We start from the raw sequence: 11,812 nt of genomic DNA on the forward strand, positions 1-11,812 counted from the left end.
TTTTAAAAATATTTCCCAAATAATTATGAAACAATCTAGCTGGGGAGACAGTGATATAGATTGTTACTAATCACTTGAATGTCAAATAAAAATTTTGAGTCAGTTATGATTTGTTGATAGGCCTTTATTTATTAGTTAAACAATATTTCCTTATTTATTAGTTTTCCTTATTTATTAGTTAAACAATATGTGAATCCTCCATTGTTCTGTTGAGAGAAAGGAGAGGTTTAGGCCAGAAAAACTGCATCGGCATGAATGCATTTAGTAGAAATAAAAAAAAAAAAAAATCAGGCCAGATCCATCTCTGGTTGCCTGTAGTCTCATGGGTACTTGCAGCCACCTGCAGGGCTGATCCTGCTCTGGGGACTGGCTGCTGCTGCCTTCCTGAGGTTTCTGTAGTTTCCTTTACCATGAAAGAACTGCTGCGAGGCTGTGTGCGGATCTTGTGGGTATCACTGGTGCAGTTTCATCTAGCAACTGGCCACCCTCGCCATATATTTAAAAAGATCAGATACTGTGGAGGAGGAGTTCCCCTCCTCACTCCTCCTTGGTGATGGACTCCAGAAATAATTTATGAACCGTGTAATTTTTAAAAAGTAAACTTGTATTTTATATCAACTTTATAAAGTTATTTATAGTTTTTGGTTTAAGTGTCAAAAAGTGTATACAAAGATGTATAGCTTTATAATATTGCTGTGAAGATTTCAATTATAATCCCTAAAGGATAATTTATTCCCTATACTTCTTCCTGAATAGCACATTCATAACCCGACTTTTCCACTTTAAAAAACTCAGCCTTACCGATTATTCTAAAGAAATAAAACAACTAGGATGAATCTTTCTGACTGCACATCAGAATGTCAATCACTGAAGCATGCTTTGGATGCGCTTTCTGTTGTAACAAAGGGGAGTGAAAACTAGACTAAGGCTTTTCTCTTCAGTCATTGGTACAATGCTGCAACTATCAAAGATGCCGTTGGCAAGAGTGCCCTCCACCTCTTTTCCTCCTGTGGAAAGAAAGGAGTGTATTCATTAGGGAAAGACAAGAAGTCAGGCTGGACAGCTTTGTACAGCAGCACTTTTTAATGGACATGTTGATTGTGTCTAGTCTCTATTGAAGCATGGTATTAGTCTGTACATATAAGATAAAGAAGGCTTGTCAGCTTGGATCTTCTAATGAAGGATAGACCAACTCATGCAGTATTCAAAAGTACTGATTCTATAGATGTATATACCTGGGGCAATAATACAAATTTTACTCTGAGTCATCAAAGCCAGAATTGCAAACATCATCTATAATTGGTGGATCTGTTTTCCAGGAGAGGTATCTATATCAAGCAGGTAGTGCTTTGTAAATTTCATTCAGTGTTTCTGTCTCAGAAAAGGCAGGTTTATACCTGTGGTCCTGGTCCTGGAAGATGTTTAGGCCATGGAGATGAGCAAGCATGATTGGTTCCCAGACTTGTGGAAGGACTGAGTGGTCATAATTGTTCCCAGGTGGCAGCTGCTAAGGATCATGCTGTTGTGTTAACTGAAGATGGACATATTTATAAGTTGGGCCTAAATATTTTTCATTGTTTAGGAACTGTCCCCCTACTTTCCAGTTGTAATGTGCTCAGATAGACGCAGGCAAAATATCTGAAGGAAGGATAATTATTGGAATAGCAGCAGGCAGGTTTCATACAGTGCTTTGGAGTAGAGGAGCTGTTTACACAATGGGACTGAATGGTGGACAGCTAGACAGCTAGACAGCTGAACTTGAAAAAGGTTCTTGTGTCTGGGGGTTGTATGGAATACAAAGCTGACCCTGAACATTTGAAAGAAAAGTCAAGCCAAAAGCTCCACATTCTTGCAATGGAGGGAGCTGGAAGGGTATTTTGCATTCAGCAGTTTTCTGAAGCAATGTCAATGGGCCTATCTGTGGCAGGTCTTCATTTCTGATATTTCTTTAAGTCGAAATAAGATTCTATTAGTCATATAAGATGGAGAAGGATTTAAACTGAGATGGTTTGATGAAAATGAAAGAGTTCTGAAAAGACATTTTACCAAATCTACATAATTCCTCATCAGATGTGTCTTGTGTATCCGATACAAGTAGCATGTATGAAAGAATCCGACTTGAGAAACTTACTTTTGCCTATAGAGTTGTTAGTGCCAGCACAGGTATAAGTAGATGTAACTTTGCAATCTTGCAGTCAGATACTAAAACAAGCCTTTATGAAATTCCAGGTGTCCCTCATCAACCTTTTTTAAAGAGTTTGGCAAACTGTTGAGGGAAACAGATGCAATGGACAATATCCATGATATGACCTTTCAAGTTGGCAATAGAATCTTCCCTGCACATTAATATATTTTGGCTGACTTTTTTCAGAAATTGTTCCTTTTAGATGGTACTACTTTAGAATTTCTAGATGTTGACAGGAAAGATGAAGATTCTTTAGGACACCATCTCTCTGTATTAGAGAAAGTTCATCGTGATTTTTTAATGCATTTTACAATTCATATGTACAGATACTTGTGACTTAACTCATGGCTTCATACCAAGAATACACTCAAGCAAAAAACCAGAAGAGTATCATGACACTCTAAACTCACAGATGAATAAAATGAATTGCTATGAAGATGATAGAGGTCAACATATGAAGTTTACAAAAGTAAGCAAATGCATACGATTAGTGAAAGACATAAAAGCAAACCCAAATTTTTGAGGAAAAAATATTGGTGAAGATGATCCTGTAAGAATGTTGCAAAGAAATTTTGTCTCTGTAATCTGAGTAGGAGGTTAGTTAGATAGAGTCAGCTTTGAAAATGAGAAAATGAAAAGATAATGTTATTGCCAGGAAAACATAATAAATTGAAACTGAGTCATAAAAAATGTTCTTTTCTATGTGATGTAACCATGAAATCAGAGAATGGAAAGGAATTTCCTTTGTCACAAATGGGTTCTTTGTGCTAAACTTGAATATTTTCATAGTATGCTGAGTAGCTCATGGATTGAGACTTCTAGTTTTGCAGCTCTAGAAATGCCAGTACATTCTGACATACTGAAAGTTATATTGGACTACCTCTGTACTGAAGCTGTGATGATAAGATAATCTGAAAATGTGGATTTTATTTATAGAGTTCTTGTGGTGGCTGATAATCTTCTCATAACTCGATGGAAAGATATTTATGAAGTAACATTAACTGAAAAACCCTCAAGAATGCTGTGATGCTACTGCAGTTGTCAGCAATGTACAATGCTGAACAGTTAAAACTGTCCTGTTTACAGTTTATAGGACTGAATACAGAAGTTTTACTTGAAGCAAGGTCTTTTGATGTTTTTGAGTGATAATCTTTTGAAGGATCTTTCAGTATTTTACTGAAAAATGATCCAAGAATGGACAGAAGAATTATCACACCCTATGAAAATGGCCCAATATTAGTTATTTGGACATAGAAGAAGGTGACATCTGTTTGAAAGAAGATATAAATATGGAACAAAGTTATTTGGAAACTGTGTGTAAGAAGGCAAAAACAAAAACTAAAAAGAAGCCACATAAAAGCTCAGATAGTCCTGAGGTTACAGCCTTTCACATGTTATTCAGAATCCACCAACTATAGGATTATTAAAGTTTGGTAAGTTTCCAACTCTGTGGAATCTCTTCCAGAGCTCTTGACATCAGACGCTGAAGGAAGAAGTTATGCAGGAGCCGGTAGTCCTAGAGATTTACAGACCTGGATTCCAGCACAAAATTTCATTCAGATAAGATTGAGGGGAAAGCTAAACCATACTTTAATGAGACACCTACCACATATTCTAAGGGAGATTTAAAACCATGAGAAAAATCACCACTACTTAAAATACCTGCTCCACAGCCCATTCCTAGTAATAGAATTAATATGACAAGCTCTTCCACTTGTGTTCCCGGCTCCTTCAGTCCTGTCAATCCTCAGAGCCATCACTGAAACAGAAGAAAAGGGACAAAAATGTGGAGCCACATGAAACTTAAATTCTGGAAAAATGGTGTCTTGTAGAGTTAAATTTTCTCAGAAGCAAAGAAAAATGATCACATTGATTACCAAAGAGTGTAGTTCAGGAATAAGTAGCATGGAAATGGTTTTAACTGCTTCTTCAAAAGTCCCCAAACCAGTGAATACCTGGACATCTTCTCTACATTCATTTTCATCCAAATCACTACTGGATTTCTCATCAGAAGAAAAAAATTTATTATTAACTGTAGTTCAGGAGATCATATCAAAAAAGTTTGTTTTAAAGGAATTGAAAACTCTCAGGATCCAAAAGTTGTAAGGTTTTCTAGTCATGGTATATCAGGACCAGAAGGTGACTACATTTCAGATTTATCACCTCTAGACTGTCACGACCCCTAGATATCTTTTTCATTGACTGTTTCTATGGTGTAGCTTCAGTCAATTTGCATCTATCGTAGAAGAGCTACAGCAGGACGCAGTTCTTAACGGAAGTCAAGAGAGACCTTTGGTTCCCATCTGGATTGAGGAGTGTGTAATCCAAGATTCACTGTTTTTTTATGAGGCATTTAACAACCCTGATGAGTTTTTCATTGTTGAAAGGACAATGCAGAAACTATTGGTAGTGCCTATGTAAAATAAGCACAGATGCTAGTTCACCGTGGAGTTGGGATGCATTTTTCATAATTTGTGATTGCTGTAACAGTATAAACAGAGTTGATAATAGATCATTCTAGGTAAAATGTGAAAGCATCTAATTTCTTTACAATAGTTTATAATGCTTGTAAAATTTTTAAAAATTGTCAAAATTGTGATTTTGATAACTTTTTATGTGAAACTGTCAGGGAAAGCTTACTAGGCTAAGTTTGAATAGTGTTGCATTTCCTGAATAATCTTATTGAGGAAAACATGAGATGCATAATTTGAGAGTGATGTACAAAAAATAACCTTTTCACTTGAGAGAAATAATTTAAGTCTTTGTCATTTATCTGTCGTCACTCCACTTTTTGAATAAGACATTGGTGAGCTTAAAATAAGCTCATCAGTCATGACTTCTGATCCATTCATGGCCAGAACTTCACATTTGCTACAATATTTACATCTCTATTCTTGTTGGTTTCTAATTAGACTGTTGATGTTCAGATCTGCTTAGAGCCTGATCTGCAAGAGTATCATATTTCATTTTAGATAATATATTGTCTTTTATTTTGCAAACAAAAGGTTATAGTCAAAGAAAGCAAGAACACTTAACTATTCTGGACAGCTTTGTCCAAGATAGTAATTAGCTTTTTGTTTTGCATTATTTTTAAAAGTATTATTATTATTTTTAGTGAGCAAAGATATAATTATGAAAGCCTAATTGTGAAGGAATTAATTCTTAAATTGTTAAAATTTTCTAAGACAAATGTTCAGTTAAACATATAAGAATTGACTAGTTTGAAAGATTGTTGGTTTATAACTACTTATATTATTTAATCATAAGTTATATGAACATGGACTATATGTATAAACATAAAAACTGTATATAGTAGCCTTTTGATATTTTTTGAGTGTTTAATTTTTTTGATATTAAATGTGTACTTTAATACAGATACAGATTGGGAATGCTCTAGTTTCTGGAAAATACACCTAGTGAAACACAGGTTAATTCATTGCTACATTTCACCTGACAGAAATATTATGGAAACTAACTAAATATTTCAGGTTTATCTGTACCCAGAAGTAGCAGATATTTAAGCAGATGTTCAATAAAGAATAATTTTGATGCATTTCCAAAAAATGAAGCCATTTATTAGACCAGTGATCTCAGGTAAATTTGAGCAGATGTTGGACATTAGAGTAAGAGAAGAGTCTAAATAAGAGACATCAAATCAATTAATTCACATTATCAGCTATGATATTCTAAGTTTCAGGAAATGCCTACTCTAATTGACATATTCTTGTCTGGTACTTGCAAGTAAGAAATAGCAAGTAGAGGCTAAGTTTCTAAGAACCAATGAACAAAGCCTTACTTTTAAGTGGGAAAAAAATGGAAAAGAAACAAAGGTAAACATAATTCTTTCATGAGTGTTCATTAACTTGACTAATTTTTGCACAACTGAATTTTCTCAAAGCAGCCTTCATATCCTTGTTCCGGAGACTGTAGATCAGTGGGTTTACAAGTGGGGTCACTGAGGAGTAGATCAAGGTTACAATCTTCTGTGTTCCTGCCGGATTTCCAGAGTTTGGGCTGATGTACATCACCATGATGGTTCCATAGAACAGAGACACCACAACTAGATGCGAGCCACAGGTGGAGAAGGCTTTACGTCTGCCAGCTCCTGAGGGCACACGAAACACTGCTCTGAGAACCAGGGTGTAGGATGTGAGGATGAAAAGGAAGGTGATGAAAATAATGAGTGAGCTCAGTAAAGAACAGGAAAGCTCAATTCCAGGTGCAGGGATGCAGGACAGGGCCAGAAGAGGACCAGGGTCACAGACAAAGTGGTCAATGATATTTGGGCCACAAAAGGGGAGCTGAGTGATAAAATAAATAGGGACTGGATAACAGAGGAAGGCTGTCACCCAGCAGAGAACAACTAAGTTTATGCAGAGACGACGATTCATGATGGCAGGGTAGTGGAGAGGACGACAGATGGCCAAGCATCGGTCAAAAGCCATGAGAGGTAGTAGGAATGTCTCAGTGATGCCCAAGGAGAAGAAGAAGTAGAATTGCAGGAAGCAGGCTGTAAAAGAGATGGTTTTAGACTCAGAAAGGAAGTTTGCTAACATATTTGGAACAGTGGTATTGATGTAACAGATCTCCAAGAATGAGAAGTTGGCCAGTAGGAGATACATAGGGGTATGGAGCCTGTGGTCCACCTTCACTGCACACACGATGGCCCCATTTCCCATCAGTGTCAGGATGTAGGACACAGAGAACAGCAAGAAGAGCAGCATCTGAACCTCTCTGGAGCAAGGAAAGCTCAGGAGTATAAACTCAGTCACTCTGTTGACTTTTGACATATTCATGGTTTCCTAAAATATACAGATGACAAAAATGAAAATGACACAAGTGAGTTTATTTCTTAATCCTGACCAATTTTTCTTTTTTGATACTCTTAATTTTTTCAGGTTCTATTAAGTTAATGAAAAGTATACTATTGAAGACTATCAAACTTTGAGAGAGCTTTATGTTATCAGACACTAAATTGTTTCATCACATCTCATTTCTCTTCCAGAAGTTTCTCACAAGACACAATATCTTTTGCAATAGGCTGCTTAGAGAAGGTTAATTACAGTCCCAGAATCCATGTCTGAAAATGTAAAAGATTGTTAGTTTTGAATGTAGACTTTTACTAACATAGATTTTTGAAAACAGAAAGAGAAACGTGAGGCATCGTAGAAAAAGGAGAGAGTAGGGCAACAAATAGTACAGTGAAAATTTTGCGTATTTCATTTTTATTCTGGATTAGAATTATGATTATCAGTATTCACATCTTATGTGAACTCAGACAAAACATGTCCAAATTGACATTCTATTCTCAGTGTTCATCACAGCTTAACCCAGACATCTACACAGGGAATTCAGTTTGGCTCCCTCTTGTACCAGTTGAATCATAAAACATATGTAAATGTTAGGCTATGTGAAAGTCTCCTTAACTATAGCAAAAACTGAGGTGTGGATTTGATATACTATTGTAGGATTTTGAGCCAGAGGATTCCAGGTTTCTAGAGATACTTGTCTTTTGGTTTACTGATGTATATAGAGGCTCGCTGATGTTTGATCATCCCAAACAGAGGCCTCTGGATATCAAGGCCAAAGTGTGAGCCTTAATTCTTTTCTTATTCCTATCTTATTCCTCTACACTTGCTGTTGTTTGAATCTGACTATAGATCAGAAAGTTGGGGTTTGGGAAAGGCAGGGAAAGAGAAGGAGACACAATAGAAGGAAAAGAATAGAGGAGAAGAAAAGAGGACAGAGAGATTTCATGAAGATGTCCTCCAAAACACTATATTTAGTTGGGCAACTGACTTCCATTGTGAGAGAGGCAAAACCAACTGAATATAGTTGTCCAAGATTTTAGTAGTGGCTTGATCTTAATTTCTGTTTTTCTTTTTTTTTTTTTTTTTTTGTCTTTTTTGTTTTTATCGGTACTGGGGATTGAACTCATGACCGCACTTATGCTGCTGACCTCATCAAGTATTTATGACATGCTATGACCGCACTTGCAAGGCAGGCACTTATGCTGCTGAGCTAAATCCCCAGCCCTTTGATCTTAATTTCTACATTTATTTTCTATATTAATGAGGACATTACATTAATGATGCTAATTATCTTTTGGAATCAAAAGACCCAAAGTGAAAATGATGAAGTAATGATATGCATTCGAGTAAATACAAGTATAAAATACAGCCAAGGACACTTTTTACAAAAAGTGTGCTGAGATTACTTACTAATATATTAGTTACAAAAATTATACTTTCCAGATCATATCATTGGATATCTTTAAGGATAATTTTGAATATTGCATTGAATGAAACGAATCAATAATATTCCAAATTTCACCTTCAAGTTTTCTTTAAATCTTATAAATAGACCTTCTTTTGCTTAGAATAGTTGTAAGCACAGAATCTCAAAGCACCCCAGAAGCCATGAGGAGAGAACACAAAAATCAATAAATACTTGATGAGAAATGTGTATGAGAATCCCCATGATTTTGAAGTGGGATTGACCTCACCAATCTGGAGTCCTAAATTATCTTGTTGCTTTCCTATCCTAGTGGTTGAACAAAATATTGCTTAAAAGAGAAGAGAGTTAAAAGTTTCTCAGCTCTGTTTTTCATAATGCTTTTATCAGTCCTTTCCAGATTCCATTTCACTACATTTTCGGTTCTCCTAAACATCTGGTTTTCAATGGTTCCAACTGCCAGTTAATGAAGACAGAAGTTACACACCTCCGAGTTCTTCCCTCTCACACTTCCTGGCATTTCCCAGTACTCTTACTTGTGAAGATGAATCTCTTTCCATCCTTTCATGTAACTTGAAGGGTTGTTTTTCGACCACACAAATGAAATCAGAGGTAAAATGCTTATTTAGGAGCTCTCTTATACTTGCATTTCTTCTGAGCCCATATCCTTATAGAACTGATAGATCTGACTCGTAGTCTTTCATTTTGACTGTAGCAAAAGGTGGAAAGGACAGAGGCCATGAGATTTTTGGCAACTAATAGCCACAGAGGAAGGCTTGGAGATGGATTGACATATTTACTACACATTGAGATTTATCTGTGTTGCCGTGATACCTTAACTTACTCATCCTAAGGGATACAGCCACCTGTGGATTCCCAAAGTGGGACTTTCTGGTGGAAGATCATCAATTCCAAATGATCCCTTATTTTGAGAGCTTACTAATTGTCTCTTGGGAGTCACTTTCTCTAGTAGTGATCACACTTTCTCCTCCGATTCTTAGAGCACCTGTTTTCCTCTATTGACAAGTTACTGTTATGATGGGTATGAACATTAAGGAGCACAGCTTTGCTAAAACAAGAAATGTTTGTTTATCTTCTTGTTCTTTCACATTCAATTTTATTCATTATTTTGAGTCTTCCTAAAATTTTAGAATCTCTTATTTGTCCATGACAGCACTGAATCCGAAACACTAGTCTATCAGACAAGCGTTAGTCTATATAAGATAATTAACTTTATAAGGTCTTATTAAATAAACAAATTAATCTGATGCTAGAAAACTTAATGAAAGCTAGAGATAAGGGGAAAAAAGAACTGAGTTGTGTCACATGAAGGTAGTAATTATCAATGAGTATAAACATTATGTACTGCAAATATGCGTTAATGAAAGTAAAAAAACAGAACATTATTATTTCTTTATGCTTTTAGATTACTTCAAATTTTTTTAGCAGATATTCCTAAAAGTAGACATGGTTCCTGAAATTTTCTTGTTTTTGATAAGTAAGGTGCTGAATAAAAATATGTTGCAAACTCTTATATCTCTTTGTTTTCATTATGTGTGTGTGTGCCTGGATGTGGCATATGAGCAAGCATGGGTTTTCACACCCGCTTTTCAGTATTTGATGGAATTTTTCTTCTAATCCTGACTCAATATGTCTCTAATGAAAAAGAATGAGTGTAATAATTTTGGTATATGGTATTCAACGAGAAAAATTTGGGGGTCACTACTTGAACTTGCAAGAAAGAGGGTATCATCAGTAATTTTTAGTTTCCTTTTTGAGCATATATTTTTCCAACACACTTTAATTGTGGAAACCTGCTTGGGTGTCCCTCAGTGCTTTCTGGGCTGATACAAAAGAACAACTGTGTGTATTTTACAGTGAACAAAAATTTGTCTTCTCACAGCTCTGGAGCTTAGGAGTCCAAGAAGAATTGCTGGCATCTGGTGAAGACCTCTTAATGCATTATAATGTAGTGTAAAGCAAAAGGGCAAAAAAAGCACACAATTCCAAAAATTCTTTCAGTAGTGCACTGAGTCCACTCATGAGGTTAGAGCACTCACAGCCTAATCACCTCTCAAATTTTCTACTTTTCACTATCATTTCATTGCCAATTTATTTCAGTAGGAAAATAGACAGGGACTTCTGTTTTCTTTGATTTTTATTATGTCTGATGGTATGAGAAGCAATTTTGAAGATAACAAGAGGCATTATGGTAGCCATTGTTGATTTTATATTATCCTGTTTTGAAGTCCTATATCACTTTCACTATTTTGTATTGGTTTTACTCTGTTTTATTTTGTTTGGTATTATTCTCTAAAATAAAATAAAATAAAAAGTAAGAAATTGGGTAGAAACAAATACCTAAGTCTTTGCTGGTCATCTTGATCTAACATCATAGGCTGGGTGGATTAAACAAATGTATCCATTTATCACAATTTTAGGTGTTGGGAGGTGCAGGGTCAGTTGATTTGGTTTCCTAGGGAGGGTTGTTCGCCTGGATGCCAAATATGTCTTTTTAGTATGTTGTCACTGGGTTTGCAATCAATAGAGGAATACAAGCATCCAACCTGACAAATTTTGGGATTCTATTAGCTAAGCTAATAATCATCCATAGACCCTTGTTTTTAGAGTCAGACTGAGTGGCTCCAAACTGGAGGGTTACAGGTCTTTTAATACAGAAAACCTCAAAACAAGACATCCTGTTAGAAACAATTTAGCTAGAATCTTACAGTAATTTTGGCTGACGTCTGTATTTTGCTTCTTTGTTGAGCAGGTTAAATTTTTCTTGTGTATGCAGCTCATTCTGCTTTTCTCATGGGACTTAGAGAGTAATGTTTCACTCTTCTAGGTCACATATAGGGCACAAGATGGCATCAGTTATGTCAAGCTACAACACTCACATGGTGGAGAGAGAATGTGTGAGTGTTGATCTCTTTTCTTTATTTGTAAGCACTTCAGCCTATAATGGGAGCCTTACCTTCACGACCTCTCCAACGGATTAGCTAACTGTCAACTTGATTTATTTTATTTTATTTTAGAAATTAAGACAAAAGAGAACAGAACAATGTAGATCACAATAGAACACAACCGTGTAAGCAACACAGCACTTCACAACAAGACAATTGGATATTAACAGTAGCTACCATAATGTTTCTTTCTTGAAATAGTTGAGCATACCTTCACATATAATAGTATCAAACATAACAAAATAGTATAAAACCATTCAAGACAATGAAAGTATTACAGGCCATTCAGAAGCAAACAACATAAAATGAACAATGGCTACTATATTATCTCATTTTCCATAAAAATTTTATTTATACTATCAAAAATAAGAAAATCCAATAAGGTACAACATGACAGAACCAATGGAAACAGAAGAAAAAAAGCATG

At 35.7% G+C, this 11,812-nt stretch overlaps 1 protein-coding gene and 1 pseudogene across 1 annotated transcript; one reads left to right on the top strand and one right to left on the bottom strand.

The window, feature by feature from the left end:
* The first annotated feature begins 831 nt into the window (after positions 1–831).
* Positions 832–4,624, top strand: LOC100726407 (inhibitor of Bruton tyrosine kinase-like; annotated as a pseudogene).
* Positions 4,625–6,030: 1,406 nt separating this feature from the next.
* Positions 6,031–6,981, bottom strand: LOC100726676 (olfactory receptor 11H6-like). The gene has a single exon (XM_013157299.2). It carries the CDS (start codon positions 6,979–6,981, stop codon positions 6,031–6,033), a length of 951 nt encoding a protein of 316 aa, XP_013012753.2.
* Between the last annotated feature and the right edge of the window lie 4,831 nt (positions 6,982–11,812).

The sequence above is a fragment of the Cavia porcellus genome, unplaced genomic scaffold (assembly GCF_034190915.1).
Source record: "Cavia porcellus strain 051 isolate PalLab524CR breed Dunkin Hartley unplaced genomic scaffold, mCavPor4.1 scaffold_26, whole genome shotgun sequence".
NCBI lineage: Eukaryota > Metazoa > Chordata > Mammalia > Rodentia > Caviidae > Cavia > Cavia porcellus.